Source organism: Phacochoerus africanus, chromosome 12, assembly GCF_016906955.1.
Source record: "Phacochoerus africanus isolate WHEZ1 chromosome 12, ROS_Pafr_v1, whole genome shotgun sequence".
Taxonomy (NCBI): domain Eukaryota; kingdom Metazoa; phylum Chordata; class Mammalia; order Artiodactyla; family Suidae; genus Phacochoerus; species Phacochoerus africanus.
Window position 1 is genome coordinate 29,303,158 of NC_062555.1, and position 14,197 is coordinate 29,317,354.

The 14,197-nt window shown below is 59.1% G+C and overlaps 1 protein-coding gene across 1 annotated transcript; it reads right to left on the reverse strand.

Annotated features, from left to right (window-relative positions):
• Positions 1–1,853: 1,853 nt before the first annotated feature.
• On the reverse strand, positions 1,854–13,706 carry TNNI1 (troponin I1, slow skeletal type). The gene is made up of 9 exons (XM_047755271.1): positions 13,623–13,706; positions 10,363–10,392; positions 9,748–9,751; positions 6,797–6,838; positions 6,317–6,448; positions 4,606–4,695; positions 3,364–3,540; positions 2,995–3,104; positions 1,854–2,186 (listed from the first exon to the last, which is right to left on the reverse strand). The coding sequence occupies exons 2-8, from the start codon at positions 10,371–10,373 to the stop codon at positions 2,997–2,999; spliced, it is 564 nt and encodes a 187-aa protein (XP_047611227.1). The 5' UTR covers positions 10,374–10,392; positions 13,623–13,706; the 3' UTR covers positions 1,854–2,186; positions 2,995–2,996.
• Positions 13,707–14,197: the final 491 nt, after the last annotated feature.

Genomic DNA, 14,197 nt, shown 5'->3' on the forward strand with positions numbered 1-14,197 from the left:
AGCCACAGCCTCTGTGTGCCTCAGTGCTCCCACCTAGAAAATGGGGGTGTTGTGAAGCTTAGATGAGTTCATTATGGTGAGTCGAGTGGTGCCTGGTTTAGAGTCAGCGCTGTGGATGCTGGCAGGACCCTTCGGCAGGAGTCCAGCTTGCAGCCCTGCTCTGCTCGTGTCCAGGAGGGGGTGCTGGCCCACCGTGAGGAGTAGGGAATGGGTGGGCCATGCCCCCCATCGGGGCACTGCTGGTGGCCACAGCTAAGCCAGCCCCCCTCCGCCAGGACACGAGAACCCCTGCCCATTGTCCCGCAGGGCTCTGTCCATACAGGGGGCTAGGTCTCGGCCTGCCAGGAACAGGAGGGATGGGACGTGCTGATGGAGGCCCTTGGGTGGCCTGGGCACCTTCCTAGGGGGCTGTCTTCCCGCAGGCTCTGTGCCCCAGGCATTGCTCTGAGTCAAGCCCCGAGCTGGTCCCTGCCTGGGTCGGCCAGTGCGGAGCCCCCATCTGCTGGGCCCAGGTCAATAGTCAGCTGGCAGGACGGGAGCTACCTTTGCAGCTCGGGGCCAGGCTCTCCCCAGTGGAGGGGGCCGAGCAGGGAGACCACTCCTCAACCAGGGCTGGGTAGAAGGGGCCAGGATTCTGCGGCCGCCTTGGCACGAAGCCCATGCCCAAGCCCTGTGGTGTGCGGTCCTTCAGCCTCGTGCATGCTCTCACTTGCGTTGGGGGGTGGTGGGGGGAGACTGTGTGTATGTATCTGTGTGCATGTGTGTGTGTGTGTGTGTGTGTGTGTGTGCTGCTGTTTGTGTGGCCGTGTGTGTGGCTGTGTGAATATGTGTGTTTGTGGCTCCGTGTGTGTGCGCATGTGTGCATGGGGCTGTGTGGCTGTGTGGCTGTGGCTGTGTGTGTGCCTGAGTCTCTGTTTGAGGAGTTGTTTTCTTCCCACAGGTCTGCCCTTCTGCTCACTGAGCTGTCTGGAGCAAGGCCCTGGGCAGAGCGCTGCCTCCACTAACACATCCCGAGGTGCTGGTCCCCAGGGAGCTGCTGGCACTGCTCTTTGTACCCAGCTTCTGGCATTTGTGGCATATAATCCACTGGGTGCAGGGGCAGGACAGGGACTCACAGGCAGGTGGAAGTAGCTCTTCACGCAGCTCAGCCTCCCCTGGGCCCAGGGCTAGACGGCCAAAGGGCCAAGGGCCAGGCCTGGGAGCAGCCACTTCCTTGTAGGCTTATCTCAGGAGTCACGTGATACTGCCCGGGACCACCAGGCCACACTCTGGCCCAGACATTGGTCTCTGCTTCACAGGAGCTGGAGTCCTCCGAGCTGTTGGGGGGGCCCGCCCCATTCCACCCCAGCAGGCTTGCATCCATCTCAGGCATGGCCCAGATGTCAGGGGGATATAGAAGGACTTGACCTAGAGGACAGACCACCGACCACCCACCTCGGGACAGAATCCACCCTGAAGGCAGTGGCCCTTTGGGAGCGTGGAGGTGGATAAAGGCAGACAGGGCCAGCTCGGGACTGCCTGACATGAGGAAGAAGCTGCCTGGTGGCCAGGCCTAGCACTGCAGGGTGTCCCCAGATAGTCAGGAATGCCAGCACCCCCACACTGAGGACAGGTGAGCAGGCTCTGCGAAGGAGGGGCGTTGGGAGAGCAGCAGCTGGGCTGGGAAGGGAGAGGCCCCCTTGACGGCCGAAGCTCAGGCTGCTGAGCCGAGCGTTTGGGGTGAGCCTGTGCTGTGTGACGTCACTGGACTGGACGCAAGGGGTACCCTGCACTCTGAGCCGAGCTCCTGCCCACAGCCCAGCACAGCCTCCCTCGCACACTCCCTGCCCCCCTGGGGTGCTCACAGCCAGAGCTGCAGAAACAACCAGGACACTGCTTTAATGGAGAGGCTGTGACGCCCTCAGGCACACGACATGCTGAGTGGAGGGGGCAGCCCCTCCCGGGGCCTGGCTGCCCCACAGCGGCCAGGAGCCCCAGGGATCCCTCCCGTCAGGCGAGGTCTTGGCACACTGCTGTTCTTCCTCAGGAGTCTGTTATCTCAGCCCTGCAGGAGAGCGCTCAGGCTGGAGGGGAGACGGGGAGCAGAGCAGGACCCTCTGAAACGCAGGGGGAGATGCTGAGATGCGGGTGAGCGGGGCTGGAGGAAGAAGCGTGCAGGGAGCCCAGAGCACAGCTCGGCCAGTGGCCTGTAGGGACAGAGGGACAGACACCATCAGCTTCCCATGGCCTGAGCCCCTCACCCGCTGCACACACAGCCAGGCCTTCTCAGGGCCCCCGGGGGGGCCACTGTCCTAGGGGTTCCCATGAGCCTTAACTCGCAGGGGGGGGCCCAAGACCCCTCCCACATGGTACCTCCCCAGCGGGGGCTTCTCGCACCAGCCCAGGCGTCCACTCCACCTCTGAGCCCAGGCACGCCCTCCTTGCACCTGCCACCACATGGCAGTGCTCAGCCCTTCAGAAGGCTTCGCTGACGGGCAGGGCCATCGGACAGACCCCTGGCCCTTGCATGTCCCCTCAGCATGCCCACTGAGGGCTCTCCGAGGCCTAACTTTGCCACTCTCTCCAGCAGTTTCCTCAGAGAGAGGGTGGTCTTATGTCCTCGAATGGAAGCCCTGGTACGGGCACTTTGCAGGATCCCGCAGGAAGCAATTAAAATGCTTCGACTTTGAAAAATCAGGGCTGGAGGTCCCTGGGGGTCGTGGAATCCAGGGTTCTAAGCTCTTGCATCAGAGTCACCAGGGACCGGCCCCACCCCAGAGTCTCAGATCCAGTGGCCCAGGCATGGCCCAGACCCTCGGCACCCAGGTCTGATACCACCACTGATCTGATGCCACCCCGACACCCCGGAAGCAGGCATGACGAGTCCATGGCATTGGTGGAGGGAGAGCAAGACCAAGCCCCCAAGAGAGCCCCCCTCCCGGGACCACACGGCTCACCACCCCCCCATTGCCCTCTAGACTGGCGGCCCTAGGAGTGCCTGGCAGGCGCTGGTACCTCTACTGAGACGTTGGGGACTTGGCGGCATCAAACATTTTCTTCCGGCCCTCCATCCCAGACATGGCCTCGACGTTCTTTCTCCAGTCACCCACCTCCACGGGCCGCTCCTGCAGGGGCCACCCACATCAGAGACTTAGCGTGGGGTGGGGGCAGCCCAGCCTCCATGCGCAAGAGGCACTGGTAAGAGGTCAGCCTCTCCCACGGGTGGGACCCCTGTCTTTCTTCTCCAAGATCAGGACCTTTAGGCCTCCCCTGGGCTCCCAGAGGTTCTGGAACCTTCTGCCTGCTGGCTGGGCTCCTGAGGCCGGGGGGGGGGGGGGTTGGGGGGCTTTGCTGAGGCCGCATGGGGTGAAGTCAGGGTCTGACCTTCTCCGTATCCTCCTTCTTCACGGACTTGAGGTTGGCACGCAGGTCCATGGACACCTTGTGTTTAGAGCCCAGCAGGGCACGCAGCATGGCATCAGCCGAGACGCGGACACGCCGCAGGGGAGGGCGCTTGAACTTCCCGCGCAGATCCAGCACCTTGAGCTTCAGGTCCTTGATCTGCAGGGAGGGGGCGACTCAAGGCTCCAGGTCTCAGCCAGAGCCCCCAGTTCTCCAAGCTCCAGGCCAGACTCCCAGGGCCACCCAGACCCACCATCACCTCGCAAGCAGCGGCCTCTATTCTATTCTACCGGTGCGGGGCTGAGTGGGACCCACGCAGGGAGGCCGTGAGCTGTGACCGTGATGGCCGTGGAGGGAAAGGCGGAAGGGTTCACTTCCTCTTATTCCTGCTTCTAACCACTCCCTTCCCAGGGAGCCTTCCAGCAGCTCCCTGAGGGCACGGCCCTGGTCCAGCAGGTGGACAAAGCCCCAGGTCCGAGGCCCTGGGGGATTTCAGGGACCACTTCTGGAGGGAATTCTGGGGAGACCAGTAACCCCACAGACCATCATCCTGTGGGGAAAGGCGGAAGGAGGGCCGTGGCCCTGGTCCCCGCACCCGTCCTCCTCTGCTTGAATAGGTGCCTGGGCACTGCCCACTCCAGCAGCAGGAGCCCTGCCCACCGCGTTCTACCCACTGCTCTAAGACGGTCTGGGTGGGGTCGGTGGCCCCGTGTCCCACACCAAGGGAGCGCTGAGCACTGAAGTCGGGCTCGGAGACCACATTGATGCCTGGACCTCCTCTGTGTGCCCCAAGCTGAGTTGCTCAGCCTCTCTGAACTTCAGTGTCCTTATCTGTCAGGTGCAGATGAAAGCACCCACTTGGTCCCCAGGCGTGCAGGGCAGATTAAAGGTAAAACGCACATGGAAGCCTTTCGCAAGGCAAGAGGTGGTTACCAGGCATACAACTGTCTTCCTGGGTAAGTGGGGCCGCTGCTTTCCCACTGAAGAGTCCAGGCAGGTGGGGGGGAGTCTGTGCCGTCACCCTTACTCTGACCATTCCCCCACCCTGGGGCCGGAGTATGGGGACCAGAGCATCCTGTTAAGGAGGGGGAGGGGACCTGGCCCACAGCTGCCACATCACTACCCACCGGACCTCCTAAACATCCCCCCACCCAGCCTGCTATACCCCTTCCCCCAGACATTCCCCTTACCCAGCCTGCCGTGCCCCCTGCCCCCCAGGCTCACCTCCCTGGTGTTGTGCAGGCATTTGGCCTCGATGTCATATCTCTCCTCATCCACTACCTCCACCTTGGCGTGAAGTTCCCGGCACAGGTCCTGGGGATCAGGGGGGTCAGAAAGGGAGAGGAGGGAGCCACTCAGACCCCAGGCTCCCTCTTCTGCCTCAAAGCCCGAGGTCCAGCTTCTCTCAACTCTGAGCAAAATCTGGAAGGGCTGATGGAGCCCTTCACTGGAGGGGAAGCCCTTGGTTTTCCTTTCTTTCTGTTCTTTTCTTGCTTTTTTTTTTGCTTTTTTTTTTTTTTTTTTTTGCTTTTTAGGGCCGCACCTATGCCATATGGAGGTTCCGAGGCTAGGGGTCTAATCGGAGCTGTAGCTGCCAGCCTACACCACAGCCACAGCCACAGCAATGCAGGGTCCAAGCCATGCCTGCCACCTACACCACAGCTCACGGCAAGGCCGGATCCTTAACCCACTGAGCAAGGCCAGGGATCGAACCCACAACCCCATGGACACCATATTGGGTTCTTAACCTGCTGAACCACAATCAGAGAACTCCAGAAGTTTGAGTTTTGATCTTTCCAGGACTAGCGCCCCGGCCGCAGCTCCTGGGCAGCCCCGTGCTGACCCACCAACACGCTTAGAACTTTCTGTACCAGACAGTCCCTTGTCTTCACTAATTACAGGAGGTACTCAGCACTTTATTATCAAATGGGTTTGTGGAGGTTGATTTTGCCCAACTGTAGACTAAGGCAGGAGTTGTGCACATGTGTAAGGCGGGAGAGGCTGAACTGGTGTGTGTGGCAGGTTAAGTGTATTCAATTCACTTTCAACCTATGATAGTTTCACCCTATGGTGGGGGTATCCAGAGGCAGCCCCTTCATAAGTCAAAGATCTGAATTTCCTTCAGCCTCTACTCTGCAGTCACTGGCATTTAAACCCTTGTCAATGTTTTAAAAACATTAAAAGGAGTTCCCACTGTGATGCAGTGGGTTAAGGATCAGACCGCAGCAGCTCAGGTTGCCCCGGGAGGCAAGGGTTTGACCCTTGGTGTGGTGCAGTGGATTAAGGCTCCAGCAGCTGTGGTGAGATTGCAGCGGTGGCTGGGATTCAATCCCTGGCCGGGGAACTTCCATAGGCCATGGGTACAGCCATAGAAAAGGAAAAATACGAGTTCCCATCCTGGCTCAGTGGAAACGAATCTGACCAGTATCCATGAGGACACAGGTTTGATCCCTGGCCTGGCTCAGTGGGATAAGGATCCAGCGTTGCCGTGAGCTCTGCTATAGGTCCCAGACACAGCTCAGATCCTGATTGCTATGGCTGTGGCATAGGTGTAGCTCCGATTCGACCCCCGGCCTGGGAACCTCCATATGCCACAGGTGCAGCCCTAAAAAGACAAAAATTAAAAATTAAAACATTTTTAAAATAAAAACAAAAAAAAGACCTATGGTCAGCGGAGGACGGCCAAGCCCACCCACCTCCCTGCCCTGTACCATCTTGCTGGTCTGACTGGGCCCCATCCAGCTCAGCCCCACCCCAAGCAAGCCCCTTCTCCCCTGCAGCTCCCTCCCCACCTGTAAGAAGGGATCCAGTGGCCCCAACCCTCAGGGCTTGATGGGACCAGGTAAGGGAGGATAGAGCTTTGAGCCAAGTCAGGGCCCCTGCCAGCTGGTTCCCCCCCCTGCAGCCCCACCCCCGCACGCCCCCACACACCCACCTGCAGGGCGCTGAGGGACAGGCCTCGGGTCTGCAGTGTGGGGATGCGCTCGGCCAGGTAGCGAGCCTTCTCAGCCTCTCGCTCCTCGTGTTCCTGCTCCCAGCACTCCTTGGCCTTGGCCAGCATCAGGCTCTGGATGGGACAGAGCCAGGTGAGGAGGCCAGCCCGGAGGGAAGGCAGAGCCCAACTGGGCCGAGCTGGCCTGAGTCTTCCTCTTTCTCTCCTGTCCGTCAATCTCCTACCACTCTCTTTGCGCCCCCAGAGCTTCAAAGACTCTTAGCAAAATAAAGCTCTTCTCCCAGGCTCCCACCGGGAGATTGGGAGATCGGGAGATGGGGGATCGTGCCCTGAAGCTGGTCCTGCCTCCTCCCAGGCTTTGGCCCCCTGTCACCCTCCCATGACCCTTCCCCCAACCCCCAAGGCTGCCCTGTGCCCCTCTGCCTCCCCTGGACATCTCCCCAAAACCAGGACCCAGCACACCTTCAGCAGGAGTTTGCGGGAGGCGGTGATCTTGGGTTTTCTCTGAGGGGGAAAGAAGAGGGATTGAATAAGGCAGAGGCTGCGGAACCAGAAACCCGGGCCAGGACAGAACAGTACCGGCCAGGTCACCTGCATTACCCAGAATCCTTGCCTCAGGTCCCTTCAAAGCTCATCTGGTGATTTAACCCCTCAGATTCAGACAGGCTGCATCAGCTCCTGTGACCAAGGGGCCGAATCCTGCAAGACCCTGGGTGGTTTCACGGCCCTTGGCACCCCTTTCTTACCAGTGAATGGGGCTGAGACCCACCTTACTGGGTCCCAAAGTGACTACAGACAGACCAGGTGAGACGGAGGCTGTGCACAGGCTTCCAGAAGCAGGGACACAGTGCCCGGCTCAGCGCTCTGGGTGGCAGTGTTGTGTCATGTCAGAGAAACAACCCGTGAGTTCCCTCAGGAAAGAAGCTTAGGAGTTCCCGTCATGGTGCAGCGGAAATGAACCCAACTAGTATCCATGAGGACGTGGGTTCGACCCCTGGTCCCGCTCAGTGGGTTAAGGATCCGGCATTGCCACGAGCTGAGCCTGGGAACTTCCATATGCCACAGGTGTGGCCACAAAAAGAAAAAAATAAAAATAAAACCTTTTTTAAGGATCCGGCATTGCCGTGAGCTGTGGTGTGGGTCACAAACGCGGCTCAGATCCCAAGTTGCTGTGGCTCTGGCATAGGCTGGTGGCTACAGCTCCGATTAGACCCCTAGCCTGGGAACCTTCATGTGCCATGGGTACGGCCCTAGAAAAGACAAAAATAAAATAAAATAAAAACAATAAGGAGTTCCCATCGTGGCACAGCAGAAACAAATCTGACTAGGAACCATGAGGTTGCAGGTTCGATCCCTGGCCTCGCTCAGTGGGTTAAGGATCCGGTGTTGCTATGAGCTGTGGTATAGTTTGTAGACGCAGCTCGGATCTGGTGTTGCTGTGGCTGTGGTGTAGGCTGGCGGCTACAGCTCTGATTAGACCCCTAGCCTGGGAACCTCCATATGCTGTGGGCGCGGCCCTAAAAAGACCAAAACAAAAACAAAACTCAAAAAACCAATAATAATAAAAAATAAATAATTTTTTTAAATTAAAAATTAAAAAAACCTTTTTTGATGTTGACATCATCTATATAAATTATTCTCAGATATTAAAACTATTTTCTCTTATTAAAAATCCTTGACATCTCTTCCTGAGTAGGTACCAGCAGGTCTTAGTCCCACGGCAGTGTCCCCAAGGGAAGCAAAGAGGGACAGCTCCACCCCTCACTCTGAGCTTGTGTGTCTCCTCCTGGACATAGGCAGTCACTTCTCATGCCACAGGCCAGCCACCACCTACAGCTACAGCGCTAAACACCGGCCTGGGGCCTAGTTTGTTATTCCTTTTTTTTTATTTTTTATTTTATTTTATTTTATTTTTTGTCTCTTAGGGCTGCACCTGCAGCATATGGAGATTCCCAGGCTAGAGGTCCAATCGGGAGCTACACTGCCGGCCTATGCCAGAGCCACAGCAACGCGGGATCCAAGCCACGTCTGCAACTTACACCACAACTCATGGCAACGCCGGATCCTTAACTCACTGAGTGAGGCCAGGGATCAAACCTGTGTCCTCATGGATGCCAGTCAGATTCGTTTCCGCTGAGACACGAAGGGAACTCCGGGTCTGGTTTGTTATTCTTGTGTGTAAAGTCAAATGGATACACTTTAAGCGATTCTCATGGGAGAAAATGAATGCGCTTTAGCGCTTGGCACATGCCTCCCAGCCCACTGTGCCTGGGGTCTGTCTCTTCCTCTCCAAAAGCCTAGGGGTTTGCTGTGTGTCTGTTCAGCATGATGGTGAGGAAGCGGCCTGTCACTGTAATTGTGGCCAGCCGTGTCGTGCACCCGTAGGAGTGCTTCCTTGTGGCATGGTTTCCCACACCCTGGGGAGCTTTGGGGCCGGCTCTTCTGCCCAACACTCACAGGGACTCCCTTTCATGTGAGTCTCCATGCAACTTAGAAATGCATGCAGCTACTGAAAAACAGTTTATTTGACGCTTGCTAAGAATCTCTGCCGAATGCCCCCACTATCCCTCCATCCGTACGGCTAATACCCACCCAGACAGCCCTAGGTCCCCCACTCCCCGCCTGCAGGCCCCTACCCCAGGCAGGGCACACCGAGGCTGTGTCCACAGCAGCCTCAACAAACCTGGACGGCTCTGGGGGCAGGGCTACCTAAGCTGGAGCGGGGCATGGGGGCAAGGACCCCCTTGCTCCTCCCTCGATGTGTGGGTGTGGGCCCCAGGGGTAAAATAACCCAAAGACACCCCCCGTCACCCTGAAAGTGTGGCTTTGCCCAGGACCACCAGCGGCCCCAGGGCTGAACCAGCTCTCAGACCCTCGGGGAAAACTTGCTCGGGGATCAGCGCAGGAGTAGCGTCCCGCCAGCTCAGCCTGTTCCTAGCCTAGGACCACCTTCCGGGGACATCATGCACCCCGCAACCTGGGCCTTGAGGGGCCCCACTTCTGGAATATCCCCCCCCCAGGTTTCTATTCTCCTGGGAGTTTGCTCAGCCCCAGGGCCCCTCCCTCAAACGCCCTCCACACTGTCACTGTCTGAAAACTTCACCAGGGAGTTCCCATCGTGGCTCAGTGGTCAACGAATCCGACTAGGAACCATGAGGTTGCAGGTTCGAGCCCTGGCCTTGCTCAGTGGTTAAGGATCCGGTGCTGCCATGAGCTGTGGTGTAGGTCGCAGACACGGCTCAGATCTGGTGTTGCTGTGGCTGTGGTGTAGGCCGGCGTCTACAGCTCTGATTTGACCCCTAGCCTGGGAACCTCCATATGCCGCGAGTGTGGCTCTAGAAAAGGCAAAAAGACAAAAAAAAAATAGAATAAAAATGAAAACATCACCAGGACAGATTCCCCTTCTCGCTTACCTCACTGCAGGCGTCCATCACAGCAGGCACGGGGCAGGGAAGAGCAGAAAACAGAGTGGGTGTGAACAGTGCAGAGCATACAAGCGGCCGCGCAAAGAAATCAAGCATTACAAAAAAAAAAAAAAAAGGAAGAAAAAAAAAAGAAATCAAGACTCATGCAGTAGGAATGGGGGGGGGGTTGCATCAGAGGACCAGCAGAATAGAATGAAACCCATAGCCCCGTGGGCTCCTGGAGGCCCTTGGTGGGACCATCGCACACTGCGGGGGATGGAGGCCTCCGTGGGGTGGGGGCTGTGCAAGCTTCTGGCCCCGGGCGCATAGGTCCCTCCCCAAAGCTTGGCTCAGCTACTGGGCAGCGTTAAATCGTGGCCTCGGACGTGTGATCCACTCGATCAGAGCAGACACACTGAAGCACAGGCCAAAGGGGGCTTCCCGCTCCAAGGCTGGGAGGATGCCTGGGGACCCTGGGGAGCTCGGGGAGCCCGCACTCAACTGTCCCTGTTTAAGGATCTAGTCTCCTCCTTGGGAACTGCTTCAGGGACAGAACAGACAGGGTGAAATCTGCAGTAAAGTGTCACTCCCTCCTGGAGCCCCAGGCGGGTGGGAATTACTTACACTTCCGGCATGGTTGTCAGGGGGTGGCACCTGGGGGGCAGAAGGAAGTTTCTGTGAGGGAGGGTCACCGTTCCTGCCCCCCACACACCTGGCAGCCCAGCCAAAAAGCAGGGAGTTCCCATTGTGGCATAGCAGAAATGATGCCTTAAGGATTCGTATCCATGGAAACGTATCCTCATGGAACCTCATGGAAACCGTATCTGTGAGGAGGCAGGTTTGGTCCCTGGTCTCGCTCAGTGGGTCGGGGGTCCGGTGTTGCCATGAGCTCTGGTGTAGGTCGAAGACACGGCTCGGATCCCACGTTGCTGTGGCTGTGGCCGTGGCTGTGGCCGTGACCGGCAGTTGTAGCTCTGATTCAGCCCCTGGCCTGGGAAGCTCCATGTGCCATGAGTGTGGCCCGAAGAAACAAAGGCAAAGAGGGGATATTAGAATTCAAAAGCGGGGAGTTCCCTGGTGGCTCAGCAGGTTAAGGATCCACTGTTGTCCCTGTCGTGGCTCAAGTTGCTGCTACAGCCCAGGTTCGATCCCTAGCCCTGGAACTTCCACATGCCACAGGCAAGGGCAAAAAAAAAAAAAAGAATCAAAAATGATCCTGCTGGGTGGGCAGGTGCATAGAACACCAAAGATCTGCAAACTACAGCCCAGGGGCCAGAAATGGCCTGTTTTGGCTTAAACAATTGTAAAACAAAAAAGAATATGCAAGAGAATCTTAGGTAACCTGTAAAGCCTAGAACATTTCCTATCTGGGCCTTTCTAGAGAAAGGCGGCCAATGCCTGTGGGGAGCAGAATGGAGCCACACAGGTGTGTTTGGAGGGTGGGGGTGGGGCTCACTCTTGGGACTTTGACCTTGACCCACAGGCTGAGAGACGGTCCTGTGAACAATGGGTGGTCTTGGCAGGTCTCGGGGGGTGGGGGCAGGAAGTGACTGCAGAACGGCACAACTCCAGGGGGCACCGTTCATGTGGACAACCATGAGACCCCGCTGGGCAGTGAGGGGTCCCAGCATCAGGCAGGGATAGGGGTGGGTTAAGTCAGGAGGCGGGCAAACCTATGGTCCACTCGAATCTCTCCTGACCCCCTCGGCCAGCTTTGCTCTCTGTAAAATGATGCTGGGATAACTTGTTTTCTACTTAATACTTGGCTCTTGAGGCCTTTGTTCAAACCAGATCCAGTCAGCAGAGCCTGGCCCTGGTGGAGGGGACTTAGCCCCCGGGCCCGTGTCCGCCGTGAGGACCTCTGCCTCCAGTTGGAAGCCCCCTGACTGGTGATCCTGGGGCTCCTTTTAGCCAGACACTCTGGCACCCAGACCAAGGAGAGGGTCCTGGGGCTGTGAGGGTGAGGCCTGACCCCCATCTGGCCCTGGCTGGACCAAGGGGGCGGGGCTTGTGCAAAAGATATGGGGGAGCGGGCATGGGGCATGCAGGAGAGGGGGGCAGGTGTGCAAGGCAGGCTGGGAGCCCTGAGCTGGGTCATGCAGTGGAGAATGGGGGAGGGGATGGGGTGGGGGCTGAGCGCAGGGCCCAGGAGCTTGGATTGGGTCCAGAGCCTGGCCTGGGGTGGGGGAGGGCAGACTCCACAGGACTCACCAGGGAGGCCACAGTCCCCTCCCGCCAGAGCCACCTGCCCCTGCCTCATCTCCCCCCTTCCCCGCTGTGCCCTGGAAGCCTGGGTGGGCCTTGGCCGCCCCTCCTGAACCTCCCATCAGAAACCACCCCCTCCTGGGCCAGGGAAGGGTGAGGCCTGGGAGGGGGGAGGGAAAGGGAGCGTGACCCGGAGCCTCAGCTGTCACCCTGGGGCACACAGTGGGGAGGTGGAAGCCACGTACATTCCCGAGATGCTTGGCTGGAATTAGATTTTATCGCCAGCTGTTTATTCGAGGGCTGCTCCCCTCTGGAGACGTGGGGGAGGCCCAAAGAGGAAGGGTAGTTGGGAAGACCCACCCCAGGCCCCTGTCCCATCATCAACCCTGCCATGCCCGGCCCCCGGGGGCCCAGAGCTCGCCCTCGGTGAGGGCTGCGTCCACGCCTCCTCAGAGAGCCCTCCCCCTCAGACGAGGCCCCTCAACACATCCCCTGGAAGACAAGGGGGAACCAGATAAGAACTCAACTGCAGAGAAGGCAGCTCAGCGGGCCGCCCCCCACCCCCCAGCAGCCAGAAGGTGATAACCTAATGGGAACCACAGTGGAGGGGGGGGGTGTCACCGGATTGCGCCCCCCTCCCCAAGCCCCGAGTGAGTGTGTGTGAGAGTGTGAATGTGTGTGCCTATGGGTGTGAGTGTGTGCTCGGGTGAGTGGGGGGAGGGGGTGTATGTGATCATGTGTGAGCAGGGAGAGGACCTGTTGTCTTTGCACACCTGACTCCCAAGCAAGCGAATTTCCTCCCCCTGCTCCCATTCCCCGACCTTGGGCCCCACTTCAAGGGCATCCGAGTCCTCCCTGTCTGACAGGCTTGTGCTCCCAAGGCTGAGGCTGAGGGGTCCACCCCCAACCCTGAGCTCAGAACAAGCAGGCCCCCCAAATGCTGGGGACAGTCTCACAGCCAGTAGCAGGGCTGCCTCCAGCTCCCCCCCCACCGCGCCCCCACCTCACTTGTGGGTTCCGGGCTTGCCTCCAACCCTGATGCTGTGCCCTCCTACCTTCCCCCCAGAGCCCCCACCTTCCCCCGGGACCAGGAGTGCAGGGGGGTGCGGGGGGGCAGACACAGGGCTGGCCCTCTGCCCGCACCAGCTCCGTCGTCTACAAGGGCGCCAAGTGAGTCCCTCGGAAACAAAGAACAAAGAGGCAGGATGATGTCCGTGGGGGGTGGTAGGGGTGCCGCCTTCCAGCCCCCAGGCCTGCCCCTACCTCTTTCCTTCTCCTCCACCCCAGGGGTCACTCCCCGCCCTGCTCACCAGGCTCCCCTCAACATGCAGCTGTAGCCCCTCTGCCCCCTCTGGTCCCCAGGGCACTCCTCTCCCTCCTGGGACCAGCTGGGTGGCCAGGGTAGAAACAGTCCCCTGGCTCCACCCTGGGGTTCCTGGGGCAGCAGGTGGAAAAGCCTCCTCGGGGCTCCAGCCTTTAAACGGGTTTGGGGCGGGGGGTTCCCCTCCAGCCACCTTTGCAGGGGATGCTGTCCTGCAGCACAAAATGCTGCCGGGCTGTCTTAGGACTGCTCGCCCCAAACCCAATCGCACAGGCAAGAGCCGTCGTCTTCCACGTCCAAGCCCTGCTCCATCCTGAACCTAGAGCCCAGCTCATCCGCCCAGGCTGCGGACACTCACCGTGCTCAGTCTCCGTGGGTCAGGCTGGCCTCGGCTCGCTGTGGACTGCAGACTGTGGGGGGCAGAGCGGTGGGGAGGCTTTGAAAACTCCAGCCCTCGGCAACTGGCTGGTAAAAATAGAACAGACCCGCTGCCCCTCCCCCACCCCTGCCCACCACACACACACCTCATGGAGGGGACAGGGCAGCACACAGAGCGGCCAACAGGCTTGAAGACACACATGCATGTACCAGGCTCAGAAGGACGCACAGAGCCTGGGCACACAGTGGCCACCCTCCAGGAGACTGGAGCCCTGGGAATGGGGGGGACAGATAAGCAGATCAGACGGGGCTCTGAGCAGGGGTGGGGCTGGGGCACCCAGAGGCCCAGGGACAGCAGGGCTGGTGGAGGGGGGCCATCTCCCTGACCCTCCTTCTCTCACAAGGAAGCATCTGGACCCGACCCCTCAGTCTATGCTCCAAGTAGGCAAAGTCTTGCTGTGCACGCATCTTCTGAGGTTCTGGACCTCATGAGCCCAGAGGATGCCTGGACCTGAGTGGTGATATAAAGAGTGTCACGCGGGGTCCAGGGAGGGT